The 20904-nt window shown below is 36.7% G+C and overlaps 2 protein-coding genes and 1 non-coding gene across 7 annotated transcripts; 1 reads left to right on the plus strand and 2 right to left on the minus strand.

Annotated features, from left to right (window-relative positions):
* Positions 1–245: 245 nt before the first annotated feature.
* Positions 246–10545, plus strand: IKBIP (IKBKB interacting protein). Of its 3 annotated transcripts, none has more exons than XM_015819441.1 (4): positions 246–333; positions 647–823; positions 2529–2646; positions 8777–10545. In XM_015819441.1, the coding sequence occupies exons 2-4, from the start codon at positions 669–671 to the stop codon at positions 9479–9481; spliced, it is 978 nt and encodes a 325-aa protein (XP_015674927.1). In that variant the 5' UTR covers positions 246–333; positions 647–668; the 3' UTR covers positions 9482–10545. The 3 variants fall into 3 exon arrangements, with proteins under 3 accessions (XP_015674927.1, XP_015674928.1, XP_029140601.1); XM_015819442.1 differs by lacking the exon at positions 8777–10545 and adding an exon at positions 3650–4803; XM_029284768.1 differs by having other exon boundaries at positions 325–370.
* Positions 10546–10640: 95 nt separating this feature from the next.
* Positions 10641–19004, minus strand: SLC25A3 (solute carrier family 25 member 3). Of its 3 annotated transcripts, none has more exons than XM_015819440.2 (8): positions 18917–19004; positions 18599–18764; positions 16361–16485; positions 13253–13432; positions 12978–13159; positions 12084–12256; positions 11079–11189; positions 10641–10997 (listed from the first exon to the last, which is right to left on the minus strand). In XM_015819440.2, exons 2-8 carry the CDS (start codon positions 18750–18752, stop codon positions 10837–10839), a joined length of 1086 nt encoding a protein of 361 aa, XP_015674926.1. In that variant the 5' UTR covers positions 18753–18764; positions 18917–19004; the 3' UTR covers positions 10641–10836. The 3 variants fall into 3 exon arrangements, with proteins under 3 accessions (XP_015674926.1, XP_015674924.1, XP_015674925.1); XM_015819438.2 differs by having other exon boundaries at positions 16361–16488; XM_015819439.1 differs by lacking the exon at positions 16361–16485 and adding an exon at positions 16090–16214 and having other exon boundaries at positions 10647–10997.
* On the minus strand, positions 12632–12871 carry LOC114922796. Its single transcript, XR_003810485.1, has one exon. It is a non-coding gene; the product is annotated as a small nucleolar RNA SNORA53 (small nucleolar RNA).
* Positions 19005–20904: the final 1900 nt, after the last annotated feature.

Genomic DNA, 20904 nt, shown 5'->3' on the forward strand with positions numbered 1-20904 from the left:
TCATTTCCCCCCCCCCCCGCCTACATCGACTAGCAAGGGCTCGCGAACAGAAACGATGGCGGAAGGGGAGGGGGCGTGCATAGCCGAGCATGCGCTTGGACGTGGCGGGCCATCTCGGAGCTGCGGCGACGGCGGTGGCGGAGAAGAATCTGCAGGGGTAGTCAACCTTGGCTCTTTTATGACTCGTGGACTTCAACTCCCAGAATTCCTGAGCCAGCTTAGCTGGCTCAGGAATTCTGGGAGTTGAAGTCCACGAGTCATAAAAGAGCCAAGGTTGACTACCCCTGCCATAGAGCTTCGAGTTGGGCGCTGGGCTGGAGTACAATTAGGAGGGTGAGCAGTTCAAGTGTTTTAACTTTCTATTGTGGAGGTAAAGTGTGTGTGTGTGAAGGGGAAAGCTGGAGAGCGGTGGAAAGGGAAAGGATTATATAGATAACGCTGCAGTTTTAACTCTCAGCAGTAGAGAAGCAAGTTTCTAGAATATAGGAGCGATGTTGTTTTGGCATTAAGTACATTTAGTGGGAAGTAAATTTGGTTTTGTCCCAAATGGAATGTACTTCTAAATAAAAAATTCACGGTGTGGGGAATGTAGGGAGCTTCCTTTGGAGGTAAACTATTAGGAGATTGACACACTTCTTCAATTCAGTGCATGAATCCTGCATCAAGACATGTCCGAAGTCAAGCGGAGGAAAGCAAACATTTCCAAGCCAAATGAAGATGAGCAAAAGAAACAAGTTTTCAACAAGAGTACCAAATCTATGAGGATGGATCTGCAAACAGCTTCAAGTCTGTTATCTCTTGTTGCCAGTCTAGGGCTATCATGGTAAGCCAAATTAAAGAAAAGTTGGTACTGTACCGTTCTGGTGAACTGTCTACATGGTTGCTAAGAATCAACTCTTGATGGCATGTAATTAATGATAAAAGACAACAAAAGTGTTAATTCTTGATTTTGGTTGGGTGGACAAACTGATGGCAGAATAATGCCTAGTGGTCCATCAAGTCTGCCCTTTGAGACTTTGTGTTTTCTTTATTATTTTAATTTTTAATTTTTATTGGATGATGGACGTGTTTATCTCAAGAATGTTTAAACTCAGTTACTGATGATTGGAACTTCTACCTCCGCTGGAAGTTGGTTCCAAGCTTCCACTACTTTTTCTATGAAATAACTTTTCTACCATTACTTTTTAATTTTCCTCCTGTCAATTTGAGGTTATGTCCCTGTGTTCTTGATTTTTGCTTAATATTGAAAATATTGCCTTCTAGAACCTTATTTACACTTAATATATTTAAAGGTTTCAATCATGTCCCCCATTTTCCTTCTGTTGTCCAGGCTGTACACACTCAGTTCCTCCAATCTCTCTTGATATCTTTTGTCCCTCAGACCTTGCAACATTTTTGTTGCCAATCTCTGGACTTGCTCAATCTTATCAATATTTTTTTAAGTAAGGTCTCCAGAATTGGAAATAATATTCCAAATAGGGTCTGACTAAAGAAAGCCGTGTATAGTGGGATTAGGATCTCCTTTTTCCTGCCAGTGATCCCTCTAGTGATGCATCCCAGAATTTTGTTTGTCTTCACATTGCCTGGCCACACTGTTTGCTCATTTTGCAGTCATCTGCTATGAGCACACCTAAATCCTTTTCTTCTGTTGTTCTGCCTAACACTGTACCCCCAATACTGTACTCTGCAGAGGATTCTTTTTCCCCAGCTGCATGATCTTACATTTAGAAACACTGAACTGCAGTCTCACATTTTTGATCGATTTTCTAGCAATGCCCAATAGTTTTTCATGTTACAAATATCCCCAGGAATGTCAACTCTATTTCATACCTCTGTATCATCAGCAAAAAAAGATTTAAATAACTATTTCATAGCATTATATTAATCTTCAATTTATACTTATGTTAAATGTTAACATTTATAATTCATTTATGAAGTCAAGATGAAATGGCCTCCTTTGTATAATTGCTTAAAAGTAAAAATCTATTCTAGTGATATATGTATAGAGATAGGCTGGCTAAAGAATTCTCTATGTCAGTTTATTTGGTTATTTATGTAAAATTTCATAGCTGATCGCTATTCTTGAAAATAAGACTTACGGTAAATGTTAATTGAATAGCAGAAGCAGATGTTAATAAAACTATTTCTACTTAATATGTGCCTAGATAATAACTGGATTAGCTTGTTTGGTGACATTTGATCAGTAGGCTTTCCTACAATTCTCTTTCTCTAGGCACCTCTGAAAATCTGCTCTTGTAGATTAATGCAATGTAGCAAAAATTAATAAACAGATTGTTTATCAGCAATCAGCAAAATATTGTTTATAATCAACAAATGCATTTCTGATTTGTGCAAAGCCATCAATTCCATTGAACTATACATTTTTGTTGGATATTAGGATATAAATTATATATAGCCTTTTGTGCAAATGTGTTCTTAAATTGTTATTGCAATTTATTCTAAAATTGTGGAACATTTAACTTTTAAATGTTTTGTTGCTAAACGTTTGGTTTTTCTACATTTCTCAGGTTTCTTTTCCAGCAGTCTGTTCAGTTGGCTGCTGTAGAGAAGAAATATCACATATTAAAGGAAGAAGCTGTAAAGTTTCAAGATATGGAAAATAAAATTAGCACAATCTCTGAAAAGGTAATAATTCAAATAGATATTGCTATAAAACTTGGTATTTTTTACTATCTGAAATCTGCCATTGCATCAGCCATTTACAGTCATAAGGAAAAATTTGTTGAACAATTAAATATACAAATCTAGATTGAAAATTAAGTTTAATATTCAAATCAGTCATTTGATTGAAATCTAAATAGTGAAATATACCAAAAACTGTAATACTATGTATACCTACTTGGAAGTAAATGCCTTTGGATTTAGTGGATCTTTTTCAAAGTAAGTGTACATAAAAATTGTATACCTGCAATCCTATTCTAATTTAGAAATAACTTGCACTGAATTTTTCTAGCCTCAATTTGAATCAATACTATATTATTTCCTAAATCTATAACTTGCTTTTCATTAAAGTCACTACACATAGCACTCACTCTTCCAATTTTTCCCACCAGTAGCACTATGAACAGTTTAACCATTACACAATAATTTAAGTCTGAGTTAATGGCTTTTTTACAATGATATAGCATCTGTAATTTTCAGTATAGTTTTAAGAATGATTTTTGGAAAATCATAGCCAACTGATTAGGACCACAAATGCTTCCAAACACAGCTTGAGTTCTCCTGCTCAGCAGTTTTGTCTTTTGAAATAATATTTAGTAAAAATGCCAGGGAGTAATTGCCATAATCAAATGATGTTATAAAATAAAAACAACTGTTTTTATTCTTCTTTCTTCACACCATTAATATAAACTCTCTTCTTTGTAGCTCTATTTGTTCTATTACTCCTCTGTCTGCCTTTCTATACTTAGCAGTAGCTTATTGTTTCTTTTAAAATAGTAATGACTTTTGCTTCGTATTTGTCTTGCTTCCAGGTTTTAAATTGTTTTGATTCTCCTCTGTCCCTTTGCAAACAAGTTTGTCTTTTGCATGCCATTCAAAGGTTCATAGTCAGATAAAATTTAAATATACTGTATATAACTTGCAAACAGTAAGTGAAAATGGACATTGTTTTGTGTTAAAAATGCAGTTTGAATCTTCGAGTGTCCTGCAGGAGGTTGCTTCATATGTTTCCATCATAAGTGATTTTGAGCAACAAGTGTCTGGCCTTCATAACTTCATAGAGAATATTCAAAATAGTCAAAAGATATGCTCTAAAAAGTTTCAGACTATTAGCAAAACCTTTCAAAAGGTGGTATACTCCTGGGAAAGAAGCACGTCCGAGATGGACACAAATACCAGCAACTTAAGGTTGGATACCAAGATTTTACATAGCGAAATAATTTCCCAGATCAATACAATGGATCAGGGACTAAAAAAACTTTCTGAAAGACTGAAAGATCTAGAAGACAGTACAATTATGAACCTTAAAACATTAAATAGGCAAGAGGAAAATGAACTGATAAGGATTGAACAGCAGCTGCAGTTGGATAAAAACATAACTGAACTATTAAAAGAAGATCACAACAGTCTTTTGGTCAGAAGTAATGATCTGTACCAGAAACTTGTATTTTCTGAAGACAAACTGCAGGAATGCAAGACCTCTTTACCAGTGATAGAAAATGCTATTTATTCCATTCTTAGACTATCAAGTGAGCTTGTTGCCGCAGAAAGAAAAAAAGAAGACATGATCACAAAGGTAATTAGTGTAGAAAATGAAATAATGAAAGCTACTTCTGAAATAATGAACATACAGAACACTCTTGAAGACATACAGTCCAAAGATAGCTGAATAAAAAATGAAGAAGAATCTTAATACCACAGAATCAACCATTAATGTTACAAGCAAAGCTTAAAGATTTTGCAGAAGTAGCAGCAGAAGCCCACCATAGTGTGAACAGTATTGGTATGGCAGCTGTATAAACTTAACGTTTCTTTGGCTATCATTTATATTTTGGGAGAGACATGTACACAAAGAAAATAAATACTAAAAGATTTGTTAACATACTGGAAACATCTATTTATTTATAGACATGTTGCAAATAATTCAGTGATTATTAAGCTCATTATTGAGTCAGTTTCGATCATATACTAAAGATCTACAGGGTGATTTCTCATTAACCTGATCCTTCAAGGCTTCCAATTACCACTGTAATCAAGCTATTGCTGCAGGTTGGCCTTCCACCTATCTCAGCATTATAGATTTCTTAAAAGATACAGATCTTTGCATATAAAGTGTCTGAAAGCTGATGATTTCAGTGTGGTTTATTTGTGCCTCAAGTGAAAGCTCTCTATTGTAGAGATTTTGCGTATGATTCATTTGTTTTCTTCACTATCCATGGTATTCTCAGGAGTCTTCTCTGACATCAAAATTCAAAAGCATCAGTACTGAGTTTATGCTCCTTCAAATCCAACTTTCATTTTCCTAGAGCAGGGGGGGAAATTGCCAGCACGATATATTCTGGCATTTGAGTATCTTTTCTAGACCTTGATTGCTGCCTTATCAAGTACTACAATATGCAGTATATGTATTTTTTTAAAAAAATCTGGTTTATTTATTGGTGATATAAAAGGCAGAAGCGATCTACTGCCTCTTGTCTTCACAGTCACATTCTAAGGCAGGTTGCTGCACTTGATATAATTTATTTTGATTTCTTTATAAATTATCATTTTTTTCACTTGTTCCTTTTATTATTAGAATTAGATTACTTGCCGATCATCCACATTTTCATCTATCAGAATAGTGTCATCTGCTGTGTACAGGTTATTAGGGTTTTCACAACCCCATCCAGGTGGTGGCTTCTTGTGCTAAGTACAAATTACACATGAAGACTGGGTTGATCCTCATTTCCCTAAGAATTACAAGAATTCAACATGATATTGATGATAAACTTGATAGGATCAATAAGTATTTGAAATTTTCTTATTTTCTGAACACGTTGAATTTTTCTTACAGTATCAGCTGACAACTCTTTATGTTGCAAAATTTGAGAATGAGTCTTGTTATTTTGATGGGAGTGAAAAGACTAGGAAAAGGAGGAAAAAATCCTACAAGGCAGATTACAAACCTCTTTTGTATGTTGCCAAGAAAAGTATAGGTAGTCCTCGAGTTACGATGGTAATTGGGACCAAGCATTGCTTGTTAACTTGTTAGTTAACAAGTTAGATAATCTCATCAGTTGTTAGCCAAGAATCATACCCCAATCCAAGCCATTCCAGGCTTGGTCCCTTTCAGTCCCAAGCCTAGATAATGTAAGGCAGGTCTTTTCAACCTTTTCACAGATTGTACCACTTTTAGGACATGACAATATTTGAGTACCACCAGTGCTTAACAAGGTGTCAGAAACTTGATGACTAAAAAAAGGGGGGAGGATTTTGGGTTTTACTGATTAGATTCATTTGTTGTTATAGAAATGGCTAGTTTATAATATGGAAAAGTAAAAAGTTGAGGTTCGATGTTAATGCTTCCTTCTACTGCAACAGAGGAAGTCTCTTCTTTTTCCCTTCTTCCCCTCACTTTCCCCCCCTTTTTCCTCCCCACTGTGTCCTACTATTTGCTTTTGTATTTTTGTATTTTTATATTACAAACTGTAGAAAAAAAGGAAAAAAGTACCAGTTTTAATTTCTTCTGTGGCTGTTCCTTTGCTGAATCACTTTCCCTTTGCACTGGCAAATGTATGATGACTTTATCCATGTTTATTAATATGCACCACTACCAGCTAAGCTCAGGGGTCTTCAAACTTGGCACTTTTAAGACTTGTGGACTTCAACTCCCAGAATTCCTCAGCCTGTTTACCATAGACAGACTCAACATAAGGGGGTAAAACTAATTACATTTGTTTAAAGGGATTAAACCTACGGAAGATAATACTTTGGACTCATTGCTAGCTTAAAATACAGACTAAAATATTCCAATAACCAAAGCACACAGACCGAGCCCCTGAATTACAAAACGCTGTAAAAACTATACAGAAATCCTTATGGTAACCCAATCAAGCTGCTAGCTGATCCAGAACTAAATAAATCCACCTTCTTTCTGACATGCCGGCTTTTCATTTCATCAGCGCTGATTGCATTCTCCTGGCTGGAGAAAAGAACCAGGGGACCTTTTCTTCCAGCAACAGCTGGTACTTCTTCCCTGTCCCTGTTTCCTCTCTGCCTGCTGAGCTCTCCTTCTCTTTCCCTGTTGTCTTTTTCTCCTCTTTCCCGCCCAAGCCATCTCCTTTTATAGCCTCTCATCTCCTTCCCCCCTTTTCTTCAGTTCACCTCCAGCTCCGTGCTGCTCCCGGAAGCACCAATCAGCTGGAGCCAATCAGTTGGAGCCCTGCCGGCTCCTAGGGTTTCTGCCTAGCCCAGACAGTCCTGCCTGGTTGCTTCGGCTCATTCCCCTCCCCCACACTTCTCTCGGACGGTCGCATACCACCTGCCACGTGGCAAAGTACCACAGGTGGTACGCATACCACTGGTTGAAAAGCCCTGATGTAAGAGAATGCCTCCTCTTGAATTTCCCCCACCTGCTTATCTCCCCCAATCTTTTCCCCTTTTGGCTGACCACCTAGTTACCAGCTGCTCCTGGTACCCACTCCTACCTGTCACTCTGTGTGCCACCACTGTATCAGCTGGGCCCTATTTCACACTGCCTTTTGCATCAGTGCCACCAGGCTTCTCTTGCTCCTTTCCTGGGCCACCATTCATGCTTCACTCAAGACCTCTATTTGTGCACCAACCAGAACTTTTTCAGAAAAGTACCCATCTAGAAGGTCCTTTCATGCCCGGGGCCCTCTTTCACAAATTTCTCTCAAAAAAGGCAGAGATGTGAAAGGAGGATCCTTCTACCTAGATTTTTTTTTTTAAAGGCCTGGTTGATTTGTGAAATGATGTCCAGGGCAGGGTGCAGAGACGCTTGGCAAGGGATAAGAGAAACCCCAACAACACTGGCGTGAAAGAGGGTGGCATGAAAAAGACCCCAGCTGGTTCAGTAATAGTGTACTATATATGAATAAGCAGAGATGGGTGGTGGTGGCAGCTGGCAACATTGGATATGCAGTCAAAATGCAGTTATAAATGCCAGTGGGCCTGAATTTTGTTCATGTGGCTTAGTACAGTGCAACAGTCAGAACTTCAGTGAAGTTGTAAATCATTTTGTTCAATGCCATCATAATTTCAAATGGTTGCTGAATGGACTTTCAGCAAGGACTACCTGTACATGGAAATATCTATGTACAAGAAGTCAAGCTTGATTCTAGGATACAGATAATGAGGCAGCTGTGTAAGTTACCAGTCTGATGTAATAGATAAGGAAAACCAAGATTGAGGTTCCTTTTCAGCATGGTAGTTCATAGGATGACCTTGGCCCAATCATTTTCTCTTATCCCAAATATAAGGTTAACAGTGGAAAAAAATAGCTGGAAGAAATGCTAAGTATATTATCTTAAGCCAGTGGTGGCGAACCTATGGCACGGGTGCCAGAGGCGGCACTCAGAGCCCTCTCTGTGGGTACGCGCGCCATTGCCCCAGTCCTACAGCTGGGTTTTATAAAACCTTTTCGCTTTAGGCCTCCGCCACTGTGTACAAAAAAAAAAAAAGTTCAATCAGTCAATTTCAACTTCTTGCGGGAAAAAAAAAATCTTGCAAAGTTGGAATTGATTGATTAAACTTTTTAGTTCCACCCAGTCTGCTGTTACCACCGCAGCCACGGCCACCCAATGGGCCACACCCACCCAATAGGCCAAACCCACCCAGCACCCAATGATGCATAAGTGGGTTTTGGGTTGCAGTTTGGGCACTCGGTCTCTAAAAGGTTCGCCATCACTGTCTTAAGCTTTTTATCTGGTTTAATTTTATGCTTTTTTAACATTAAACACTATCTCACTCTCAATCCAATAAAGTTTTAAAAAGATGCTATTATTACTTTTATGCTGGTCTATAACAGAGATACCGGCTGGAAATCACATGAAGAATGTTTAACAACAGTCAGCGGGGGCTTCTCATAATTGTACAGAAACCACTATATCCAAGTTCTATAACGTCAGCATAAAAGGGCTCACAAACCTAATGCTTTATTTAATAAGCTAAGGAAAGCATATAAGAATATTCCCCTTTCCTTTTACAAAAGCTTACAGATAAAACTGGAGAATTTTAAATTACCTTTCATTGCAGGAAATCTGAATATTTTACATTTCAATGTAATATTCTCATCAGACTTTTTACTTTTTAGTGTGAGATGGTACCAAGTTTGACAAAACAACTGGAAGACCTTAATATAATTCCTCAGATGAAGCATCTGCAAAAGGAGATTAGCATCATGCAGATAAGATCCAGTCGGTTAATTCAAGAAGAGGAGGAGCTCCAGCGAAATTTAACATCTCTCTTTGATGCAGTTGCTAAACATGAGGAAAAAACTAAGGCCATCTCTGTAAAAATTGCAGATGTGAAGACTGACATTAGACGCATTTCAGGTCTTCAAACAGATATATCCTTATTAATAGAGAATCTAGAAATTTTAGAAGACAAGGTAAATAAAGCTGAAAAGGTCATAATACAGAATATAGGAGATCTTCTCACTAGCAGCATTGACAGGACTAAAAAGCTACAAAATATTGCATCTGAAAATACCAGAGAGGTAGAGCACATTAAGGCAAAATCATTTGAGCTGAATGCCAACTTTGCCAAGCAATTCAATAAACTTTTAGAATTGGAAAGTGATCGAGCTAAAGTTCTGACAACAGTAGCCTTTGCAAATGATTTAAAACCTAAAGTTCACAATTTAAAGAATGATTTGGCACATTTGCTACTTGTATTAGATGAATTAACATTGCGAATAGGAAGACTGCTTGGGGATCTATTGGAAAACCAGAAGGAACTTGCTCTCCTGAATAAAAAGTTATCTAATTTAACTTCAATTCAGACTGAAACTGAATGACAACTATTTCAAATAGGAACACATCTAAGAACATTTCAGTTCTAACAAATTAGCGTAGTTTGCTCTAACGAAGTTGGATGTTAAATCATAATTAAAAAATCTGCATATAGCAAATTTAATCTTCAAACGATGTCTGAATTAGCCATTCTTCAAGTGAAATCATGAGATTTTTAAATTATCAGGTGAAAATCCAAAGATACCTTTAACACTGGTGAAAATCTGATACGATTTAGGTTTGCATCATGTGTTTCTGCAAAACATTCCCAGCATTTTTGTAAAACAGAAGAGAACAATATTGGAGAATTCAGGTTTTAGTAGTTAGACAAAATCATTTGTTAAGCATTTTCATATTAAAATGTTTTCCTGTGCCAGCTGTAATTCATTAACATGAAATGGGTGTAATTTATTTCTTATGATATGGTAAAATGCTTTCTAACCATCCTCAACAAAGAATGTTCAAGACTTAAAACAGGGGACACCAATCCCCAGGCTATAGCCCACTACTGGGCCTCAGCCTGTTTTGAATCTGGCCATGTGAGCGCAATTCCATTTGCACGAGTGGGGGGATGAGAGCACTTGCGTGCAAAATTCCATTTGTGCACACCTGCTACTCACACAGAACCACTTCCCATCCGCCAAACACGAAAGGTTGGGGACTGCTGACTTAAAAGATGTAATCTTATATTTATGGTTTCCAAAAATGTATCTATGTACTTCTGAAAACTTTAACTTTTCTCTTTAATTCTGAACTTCAGAACCAATTTTAAATAGATTCTAGTTTTAAATATTTTGATAGTAGATGACTGTGTATAGATTCATACATGATTCAAACGGAATACTTGAGGTAGGTCTATTTATAACATACATTTGCAATTTTTCATTCTGACTATTAATTTGCTTGTGAGAGCCTTAATGGTATAGGATATTTTCCTGCCTAATGTAGTTTTTTTCCTTAAGAGGTTTCTCTGGTTAAAATATTTTGTTGTATTGCACCATTGACAGTATACATGATGATGATTATCCATTTAGATCACTGTTTCAAAAAACATTTAATTCATATTATAACAAATTACTAAATATAAATGTAAAATTAAAATATGTGCACTTTCCCCCTTCCTTTCAGATTTAGGAGGGTTAAACTTGGTAAATAAAAAAACCATTTTCATAAATATGTGGTTTCTCTTTATTAGGATGACAGTATTTTCTCCTGTCAGACTTAAAATTATGAAAACAAAGTCTTTCTAGTTATTCTTTATTTTTACCACCGGTGACAGCCCGAGTCAAGCAAGTCCTATACTGCCATGAGAATACAGTTTCACAAAGTTTCATTATCAGCCATTCAGTCCATCATTCATCTACTCAGAAAGACCAAGCTTTTTCTTCAAGGAATCTGGCATCTCAGGTGGAGGTGGACGAGGAAGCTTGAAATAAACTTTCACAGAGTCATAGATAAACCACTGTAGTGCTGTCAGGGTACCAATCATAATGATACGGGCAAATAGACCCTTCCATACTCCTGAGGAGAAACATACCAGGTTTAGTAACCAAAAGCATTTATTGAATCTCTTTTTTAAAAAACTTTTATTTTGATACCTACCCTTGATTCCCAGCCTTTTCAGTACTTCCAGAGCTGAACTGCCTTTTTCTTTATTCAACACAGAGACCACAGAATCAGCAGGATGTGAGACAATGGCACAGAAGACACCAGCTGAAAAGAATTAATTTTATTTTTTTTCTTAGTGCATGATGATTACAGGTAGCTCTCAGGTTATGACAGCAACTGGGAACAGAATTGCCATTGCTATATAATGTCGTAAAGCACAATGTCATCTGACTGCATTGCTTAGTAATGGCAATCCCAACGGTGCTGGATGATCTTGACACCATACGACTGCACAGATCATTAACCAGAAAGAGGTAGGATTTCCAGGTAAGGAGTGCAGGTGGGTGTCCTGGTACCGTGACCAGGTACTGTGATGTTTGGCCAGGCCGGTGAGGGCCAGCAAGGTAATACTGAAGAATACAGGTGGGCCAGCATAGGTAGGAACTGGCAATAATGGGGGGCTGGCAAGGCAGCAGGCAGATAGAGGGGTGCTATGTGGGTATAGCCAGATACTAAGGAGTGCAGTTTGGGGGTTGCAGATGGCTTCACCCTAGTGAGTACAAAATTCTTGGCATGTCTCTCTTGAATTCCATAGTGGGGCTCATTGGGAGAAAAAGTGGGTGGGAATGACTTAGAGAAACAACTTGCAACCTTCCCTGCCACCTTCCCCTTTGACTTTGCTCTGGAAAGCCAGAAAGGAAGGTAATAAATGGTGATCACATGACTGCAGCTTGCTGCAATGTCTTAATCACAATGGTTTTGCCACAGCCTGTCCAAGTTCCCTGCATTCAATGGATATGTATAAGTGATGCTACAGAAGCTTTATATTAAGGTTAAATTTCCCTGTAACTGCAACAAGTATTCATCTTATTTAAAATTATTAGCCATTAGTCAAACTGAAAATTAGCACATTTTGTTGTATCATATTGAAAAAAGCTTGTCTATTGCACCTACCACCATCACCACCATTCTTTTTGAAAGTTGAGAAATGTTCCTTACCAATATAGCCTGCTACAAATGTAACAACCAGCTGTTCTGCTTTTGAACATTCACTTCTTGGTTTGGGAACAACATATTTGTAAAGAGCTTCCACAGTTCTTTCAAAGCAGGCAAACTTCATCATAGTGTATGGAATCTGCCTCATCCACAGTGGAGCAACTCCTTTGTAGAAACTGCAGAATAATCAGAAATTAGGACATTTATTGAGCTTTTATTAAAGGGAATCACAAAATAAACTGTTCACTTCTATTATCCTACAATTAACCTCCTAAGAGAAGAGGTGTAAATTTAGAGATGGATACATTGGCATTCGGAATTAAAAAGGAATAAACAGCAACCAGCAATGAACTCAAAGCCTTTAGATACAGTGAGCAAAATCATGCCAAAGTTGTCAAATTCTAGTTTTAGTACTCTGTTGCAGATCACATACCATCCAGCAACTCCATAAAATTAAAATTATGTGATGTTAATTTTTAGAAAGGTAGAAAACAATGAATATATATGTCTTTCCTGGCTTTAATTGAAAAAACAATTTAGCTGCTTGGATAAATGTCCACATTCCAGCCAAATTCTGATAGGAGAAAATGACATACAGTACAGCCATTTCTATCAGAATATAAGCGACTAGAATGAAGGTATATTATTCTTACATGCCAATGACTCAAGCATCTTTGACTGTGCAACCGTAAAGTTGCTGATCCCTCTTAGCTGGAGCTACTCATGACAAAATCTATAAGCAGAACTCAGTAAAGAGAAATCAAACAAAGATGGATCTAAGGAAGCATGTTGGCTCATGCTGTTTCAGAACTGTTGCAATAAATCTGAACATGTCCTTAATTTGAGATTTAATAATTCATATACAATGACCACGTGCAGAAAATTTCAAATACTTACGCCCAAATACCTTCTTCTGCAAACATTTTGGGGAGTGCTTGCCTCAATGTATTAGCATATCCAGGCTGTGTCTGAATGCGAACCTTAGCAGCTTCCATGGGAGCCAGAGCAATATCAGCAAAGAACTCTGCACTGGCAGATGCAGCTAAATACAATGATGTACGCCACAAATATGCATTTTCCTAAAACATTGTAGCAAATTAGAAATAGTCACAAAACTTCTACTGAACAAATCAGAAGAAAATAAAGCTAAGTTATGAAGTGCAAGAGCTTACCTCTCCCAAAAGGTTGCCATACAGGTTTTTGAAAACTTCATAAAAACCAAATTTGCAAAGTCCTTGCATGGAATAGCCAATAAAAGTTGGAGCCCATCCCTTTCCCAAGCCACGAACACCATCTTCTTTGAGAGTGACTGAAAATCCATTGAAGATACTCTTGTATTTTTGAGGATCCACCTAAACAGGTTTTTAAAAGTAAGTTAAAAGAAGCAATATTATAAATGATTGCATATAGGTAGTCCTTGTTGAATGACCACTCATTCACCAACTGAAATTATGACAACACTGAATGAGGGGTACTTACAACAGGTCCTCGTTGTGGTCATTGTAGTGTCCCTGAGTCACATGATTTTGATTCGGGCCCCTTAGCAACCTGATGTTGCTAAGTGTTCTGTGTTCACATGATTGCTTCTTTGACTTTCAAAAAGCAAAGTCAATGGAGAAGCTAGCAGGAGGTTGTCATATGATTGTGGGACACTGCAAGATTTGCCTAAAGACAGCAACTGGGACTGCTAAAACTTGGTGCAGTCACATGATGTCATACTTTGCAACCACACTGTTTAGCAACAGCTGCTGCTTTTAATTATCATTAAGAGAGGACTACCTGTTTATATAGTTTAAATGTGCATATATACATACCACATAAATGATAGAAGCCTCATTAAAGAGCAGTTAGAATCTGTATTCAAGTGGCTAACAAACTAGAATGAAGGGGAACATCAAGCAGTAATGTTTAGTTGCAAGATAAATTTAGGAATCATTAGGAAAATAAAGGCTGTTAAAATAGAGAATAAAAAGGGGAAAAACTATGTGAAAAGTGTTAGCAGAAAGTAGTTTCCAAGTGAAAGGTATTAGCAGAAAGTAGAGTTTCCAAGTTTTGATGCTGGTAAAATATATGAAATATAAAATTTAAGTAAGAAATTTAACTTGTGACCTAATGTTTTATCAGCATGCAGCAATACCTTCTAGTTGTTCAGACAGTGGGCAACAGTTGGTTTGCAAGTAGTTTCCAAATTTGAGATCATTGTTTATATACAATGTAAGCTTGCTTGAGGTAAAACTGGGCTTTGTTTTGTATATACTGGCCAAAATTGACTGGTATTCTTAGTATGAGCAGAGAATGATGAATGTCATGAAGGTAATTATGTTAACTAAAAACATCTGTCTTAAAGACTAGACTAGTTTATGTGAAAATCTCAATCAAAACTATGACCAGTATTGATGGGCAATATTTATAAGCCCATGTTCTATGGAAGACTGCAACTTGGAATGCAAAAGGCTACGATAAAGAGCATGAGTTTCTTTCATTAAAAAGTAGGTTTTCTGTCTATGAAATTAAAAGAAATGTTAATGAAAGTAACCTGGTATTACTGAACTAACACATCCATGAAGATGAAGTTATGTTTTATTATGTATAAAAAGTTATATGTTATCTAGAGTGTTGAAGTATACATGGAAATAATATTTTATTAACTGGTGATAGCTGCATATTACACTATTAATTGATAATAAAATAACCAGGAATGATTTGGGGTGGGGGGAAATGACAACATTCTGAATAAATGCAATCTGTGGAAGCAATGATTCATCACATGACATGATTGGATGGGTAGGAACAATGTAAGAGCACAGAAAACTGACTGGTCCATTTCAAGACCTAGGAATGAATGGCAGTAGTGATTATTTGCTGAGTATCTGATTAGAAATAGATCTAATCTTTTAAGAATTTTTTATTCTTTTAAGGAAAATCTTCATACGAAGGACTACACATATACTAAATTTGTATTAATGAAAGAATATAGTATTTTTAATAGAAATAGTGTTAAAACAAAAATAGTTCTGGATGGAATAAAAGAAAATATTCCTGATATTTAGGAAAACTGCATAAATTCTTAAATGCCATGAAACAATGGAAATTTCTTAGCAGTTTTTCTTGGTTTACCTAAATGTGATAAAGTTAATTCTTCAATAATCCTAAAAATATTTTATTAATAAAACATAGTATTGTAGTATTCAATCTCTCTGTTCCTACCTTCCTACCTCATGCTCCCTCTACTGACTTGTTCCATTCACTTTCCTCTTACTTTCTGGCTTTTCTGACTTCAGTATAAGCAGGATTATATTTTCTGCAATATGTTTGGATCACAATGTAGTAAAAAGATTCCTCAAGATATTTAGCTGCTTTAAAAAAACATAACAGTTGAATTAATTTTGCGAAATTAAATTCTTGTAAGAGTTCTAAGCAGCTGTAGTTATCATTTAATGTAATATTATACAACCACATCATTAAAATAGGTATTGATTCACGATTTTAAGAACTAAACTTTATCCTAATCTTAGCATTGGCATGATTATTATAGAATTCATCTTTCTTACCATCTCAAAATTGGCAAGTTTTGACCCCCCCCCCCCATTTCAACCAACTCTGGGCAGCTCAGAAATATTATTTTCATAAGGAAGATGATTATCCTTTAAACTGCATTTCAGTTACAGCTGCAGTGTTTAACGTGGAAGCATATATCCAAATGATTGATAACATTTTCAACTATTTATGAACCTATCAGGAACAAATAGGAAATATTATTACGTCTTTTCAAAAACCACATATTGCAAATTTGAGTCAGTTCAGATTATGAGAAATATTTTTAATGTACAGTATGTTTAAAATGACAATTATGTAATTGATTATTATTTTATATCCTAGGATTATTTAAATAGGATTATTTAAATCCTATTACATTTATCAGAGTTAAAAGAAATAGAAGTGTCCTAATGGAATTCAGTATCTTATTCCAGAAGAAAGTTAATATTCTAAAATTTGGCAATATACAAACCTGAATGCGACATTTCACTAAATCCAAAGGTACGACTGCTGTATGTGTCAGACCACAACTTAACACTCCACCAAAGCCACAGAGAGCATAAAACTTGAGTGATCCATATTCACAACTATATTCTTCTGTAGTAAAGAAAAGACACACCATGCTGTTAAGGAAATCACATGCAAGGCTGAAATTTCAGTGAAATATACATTTTCATTAGATTAGTAAGACCTCACACTTTAGCATGCTATATAATTCATTTCATCTGACATGCAAATCCAACCTGAATTCGGCATTTAACAAGATCTAAGGGAACCAATGCTGTATGTGTAGTACCACAACTAATAATTCCACCAAGACCACAAAGAAGGAAGAATCTGCCAGAGCCATATGCACAGCTATATTCTTCTGCTTAAAAAGAGAAAAAGTTTTCAAGGAAAATATCAAATAATATTCAACAAGTGAATACAATTTAAAATATAGCCATAACTATCATTCATGAAAAAAATAATCATCCATTTATTTTAACGCAGTACTTTTCTGTTGTATTCCCCATACCAGAAAATACTCAGATTAGGACAATATCCAATTATATTAAAAATAGATTAATCTAAAATTAGATTTAATTAAAGTCCAATTATATTAAACTTACAAGTGGGATATTTAAAACAGCCTTGCAGATCTTAAGACCTGATTCTAGTGTAAGAACAGCATTTTTTTAATTCTTTAAGTATACCTATATATATTCATAGGTACTTCAAGCATCAAGTGAACAACTCTCATCTCTGTAATTATTTGAATATAGCCTGATTATTTATGCAATAGTAGTCTTCACCATGTTCTGAGTTACATGCAGTAGTGACCCACTGAACATGAATATTTATGAGTATAATAACTATTTGATTATGGTCAACAGCCATATCCATATCCCTCTATAAGTAATAATCCCTACATCCTGAAAGAGAATAGTATAATAGGTATGTATGAGATGTTATGCAGAAGCAGCAACAGGTTACTATAGTGGTAAAATGCTGTATTGATGCTGAAGAGATCCAAGCTCCAGTCCGCTCTCAGCCACAAAAATTTACTCATGACTTTGGGCCTTTAATCCTCTCCCAGCCAACCCATCTACAAAGTCATTGTGGGGAGAAATGGGAAAAGGTACCATGTATATAATGTGATTCTTGAACAAAAACTGAGATACAAATCAATTTGTTTCAAAATAAAAAATTATAATATAAAATATAAAGTAGAATGAATAAGATGCAGTTTCCCCTTCTTTCCTTGTCCTGCTTCTTAAAAAATGTTATAGGAAGGAGGCTGCAGAGAAGAGTAATGGAAGAGGGGGCATAACTGAGTTCAACTAATTCAGGGGTCTTCAAACTTGGTCCTTTTATGACTTGTAGACTTCAACGCCCAGAATTCCTCAGCCAGGCTGAGGAATTCTGGGAGTTGAAGTCCACAAGTCATAAAAGGGCCAAGTTTGAAGACTCCTGAACTAATAGATCTACAAGACAATCCTAAGACATCTGTTTCTTTTTAGGTTGAATATTTTTTTAATCTCAAAAGATGAATCTTTATTCTCAATCAAGAGGGATATAATTCATAAATGGATATGTAAACCAAAAGACAGAGCCCTGAACAAGGTGGTATGGACTGTGAAATTTCTATAAACCAAAATAGTTAGAAACCAAATTAGCACTGCTATGAACATTCACTGTGATAAGCCACCAGCAACATTATTTTACATTATACATTACTTTTTATGCAGCATGTATATTTTTTAAAAAGTACAAATACCAACTGAAATGAATGCCTCATGCATCTGACAAAGGTTCTATAAGTCTTTAAAAGTCACATGAGGGTGGCTGAACGATTCAACAATTTTGCTTTAAAGTAAGATGACCTTTGAAATGTAATAATCTAATACTGTAGTGTAAATGAAACTTGGCATTTGCTAAAATAACAAGCATTTTAAAATATTACTTTAGTGCTTTAATAATGTAATATGTATTGCTTATTGTAAAACTTATATATTATGAACAAATGTAGCACTTTTTTCAACCCCTCCTCACAACTTAATATCATTTTTTTAATCACTACCATTATCAATTTCATTGTGACCTTCAAAATCACATTCTCAGCATTAGGAAAACTATGCTAACTAGTTACAATAGAAACAAATCCGTTTTCTTTTTGGAGTAGCATCCTTTGAAATTATGAAACCTCATAATTTGCTGCTGAATTAAAACAGGTCACTCTCAAGGTCGCTGATCAATAGTTCTAAACCAGGGTCGGGATCCTAAAAGATCCACCCGGGCCTTCAACGTCAGGAAGGCAAAGCAATTGGATTTAGATTAGGTTTCATGAATTGATCAAGGGCTCGGTGACCTTACTTGTCCTCAAGGAGACTGCACTTGGATTCCCCTACTAACACCGTGCCACCTGAAGGAACAGGGACAGGGAGGGGCTCAGACCCTTCCAAGAAAGGAATACCCTTTGCCGACCACTCACGCCTCACCTTCTGCGGAAGCGGCTGCCAGGTTCCGACGGGTGCAGGAGACCTCTTCCGATTCAGTCAGGCGCTTCCTCGGGCCGCAACTGTTCTGGTGCAACTCGAGCTGAGGAGCGTGGAATGGATTGAGCCGCACGAGCGGCGCAACAGTCGAAAACATGGCGGCAGGAAACTTCAAAGGAAAATATATATAGTTGTCGTTAGTAGCAAATCTTCTCAAACAGAACATTCACTCTGGCTCTTCCATGGGCAAATTCTCACTCGCCGTACTGGGATGAAAACTGAGAAATATTAGGCCCCCCGATAGCCCCCTCAGCAATTTACCTCCTAAAATGGCGGAACGCCCGTAACTACCCGGCCGGCTCCCCGACGGGCGACTCTTCGAAAAGGCCGAAAATCAACCTTCCTCAATGACTTTGTCCCTCTCTGACGCAACGGGCGGGGCAACCGTCCGGAAACTCGCGCTGTGATTGGGCGGCAAGGCCCTGGAGTGTACGTCATTTCCCTGTCGCAAGAATTCCCCCGCCTCGGAAACCCATTTTGCTTTCGGTTCATCCCGCCCAGACTACCTGGAGATTTAAGAATACTGGTGAGGTTGCTTTCGACGTCATTTAGAATTTGACCCAGACTCACAAAAGGTCGGCGGTTGGCCCTCGGCTCTAACCGTGTCTCGAAGGGCCAATCCGGGTCCGACGCCTGCCACAAACTCACTTTCTCCATTGGTCCGCCAGTACCAATAACCTCCGTCAGGGACAAAGTAATTGGGAGGATGGTGCTGCCGCCGGACACTAAAGATGGGGAAACTGCCGCTCTAGTGGCGGTAAATTCCGTTCCTTCCTACCGGAACATGAGCCTGAAGTAGGTGGAACCAAAATTGAGGCGGAGCGGAGAAGGTGATGCAAAATTCCTAGGACATCACAACTTGAGTCAGAGGAAATCCCTGACTGCCGCGGTATCGAGAAGGTTTAAAGGAGACACATCTGTAAAAAAAAAAATGGATACAGCGAATTAAGGTTATGGACTGTAAAGTCACTACAGCAGTAACTCTAGTATCAGATACAGTATATTCCTTTATGACCATAGAACAGTGTTTCTCAACCTTGACAATTTTAAGGCATGTGGACTTCAACTCCCAGAATTCCACAGCCAGCAATGCTGGCTGTGGAATTCTGGGAATTGAAGTCCACATGCCTTAAAATTGTCAAGGTTGAGAAACACTGCCATAGAACATTTGTCAGCCTTTATCTCACATATAGGACTGATATAATCATACGTACATACAGTACACATACACCGCCCCCACGTTAAGTATATTGCGGTTATGTATGTACACATCAACTTTACAATTTGTGTTTATGTATATAGCAGTCAAGGTGGCATGGATACAATTGTGTGCTTTCTAAGTACAGTACTTTGAAAATAGGATAAATCTAAATCAAGGAATTTGTTTATGTGACTAAAACTTACCTTTTAGGTTCAAATTTTGAACTCTGATCTCTTCATATATTTGCAAACTCTGCCTTTTTCTTCAAATTGCTTTGAACACTCAAACTGACAATTCTTTAAGTGGATTGTACAATAAAATCATTTTGTATAATCATTCATGTAAAGTTATTTTGTTTTAGCTTTGCTGTTTTAGAAAAATAATATAAAGTGAAAAGGCTTGATTGAATATGGAATTGGAAGGTTGGTTGTGAATGTGATAAAAGTGGTATATGATGAAAATAAATGGAATGTTTAGTGAATTATTTGCATTAAAATAGCAGAATGTAGTGTGTTAGTTGGAAACATAGCTATATATATTTTCATATGCAATGTCATGTTGAAAACTCAGATAAATTCCAGTGACAGACTGTATAATCTGAACATGGATGCATCAAAGAATAAGGTACTTATATTTAGTAAAGAAAATGGGGTGAATATTACAAGTTATACATAATTTAAAAAAAATCTAGAGTAAGCCAGTGAATTTTGCAAACAGTGAACTTTGCTTTTAAAACAAAGAAAAATTGGGGCATATTAAGATGCAAAATGCTTGCAGAAGGATAGGATAGTATGTGGTGTATTATACAGAATATTGTTGAAAGAAAAATGGCTGTGTATGAGTGTCTATTTTGTTAAATCAAAATAACAAATATGTCAAGAGACATTGGGAACTGGGCAGCATATAAATGTAATATAATAATAATCAAAATAGTCTGGATAGTGGATATGTCAGTACCTAGAGATAGCAACATAGAAGAGAAAGAAATGAAGAAAATCACAAAATATAAAGACCTGCAAATAGAATGACTGTTGCAGAAGAAAGCAAA

Source organism: Protobothrops mucrosquamatus, unplaced genomic scaffold (assembly GCF_001527695.2).
Source record: "Protobothrops mucrosquamatus isolate PMUCROS unplaced genomic scaffold, P.Mucros_1.0 scaffold921, whole genome shotgun sequence".
In the NCBI taxonomy this organism is placed as follows: Eukaryota; Metazoa; Chordata; class Lepidosauria; order Squamata; family Viperidae; genus Protobothrops; species Protobothrops mucrosquamatus.

Coding starts and splice junctions, on each gene's coding strand:
- IKBIP (XM_015819441.1), top strand. CDS start 669: ATGTCCGAAGTCAAGCGGAGGAAAGCAAACATTTCCAAGCCAAATGAA. Junction 824..2,528: donor GCCAGTCTAGGGCTATCATG/GTAAGCCAAATT, acceptor TACATTTCTCAG/GTTTCTTTTCCAGCAGTCTG. Junction 2,647..8,776: donor TTAGCACAATCTCTGAAAAG/GTAATAATTCAA, acceptor TTTACTTTTTAG/TGTGAGATGGTACCAAGTTT.
- SLC25A3 (XM_015819438.2), bottom strand. CDS start 18,752: ATGTTTTCGACTGTTGCGCCGCTCGTGCGGCTCAATCCATTCCACGCT. Junction 13,433..16,360: donor TTGTTAAATGCCGAATTCAG/GTTGGATTTGCA, acceptor AAACCTGTTTAG/GTGGATCCTCAAAAATACAA. Junction 13,160..13,252: donor ATGGCAACCTTTTGGGAGAG/GTAAGCTCTTGC, acceptor ACAATGTTTTAG/GAAAATGCATATTTGTGGCG.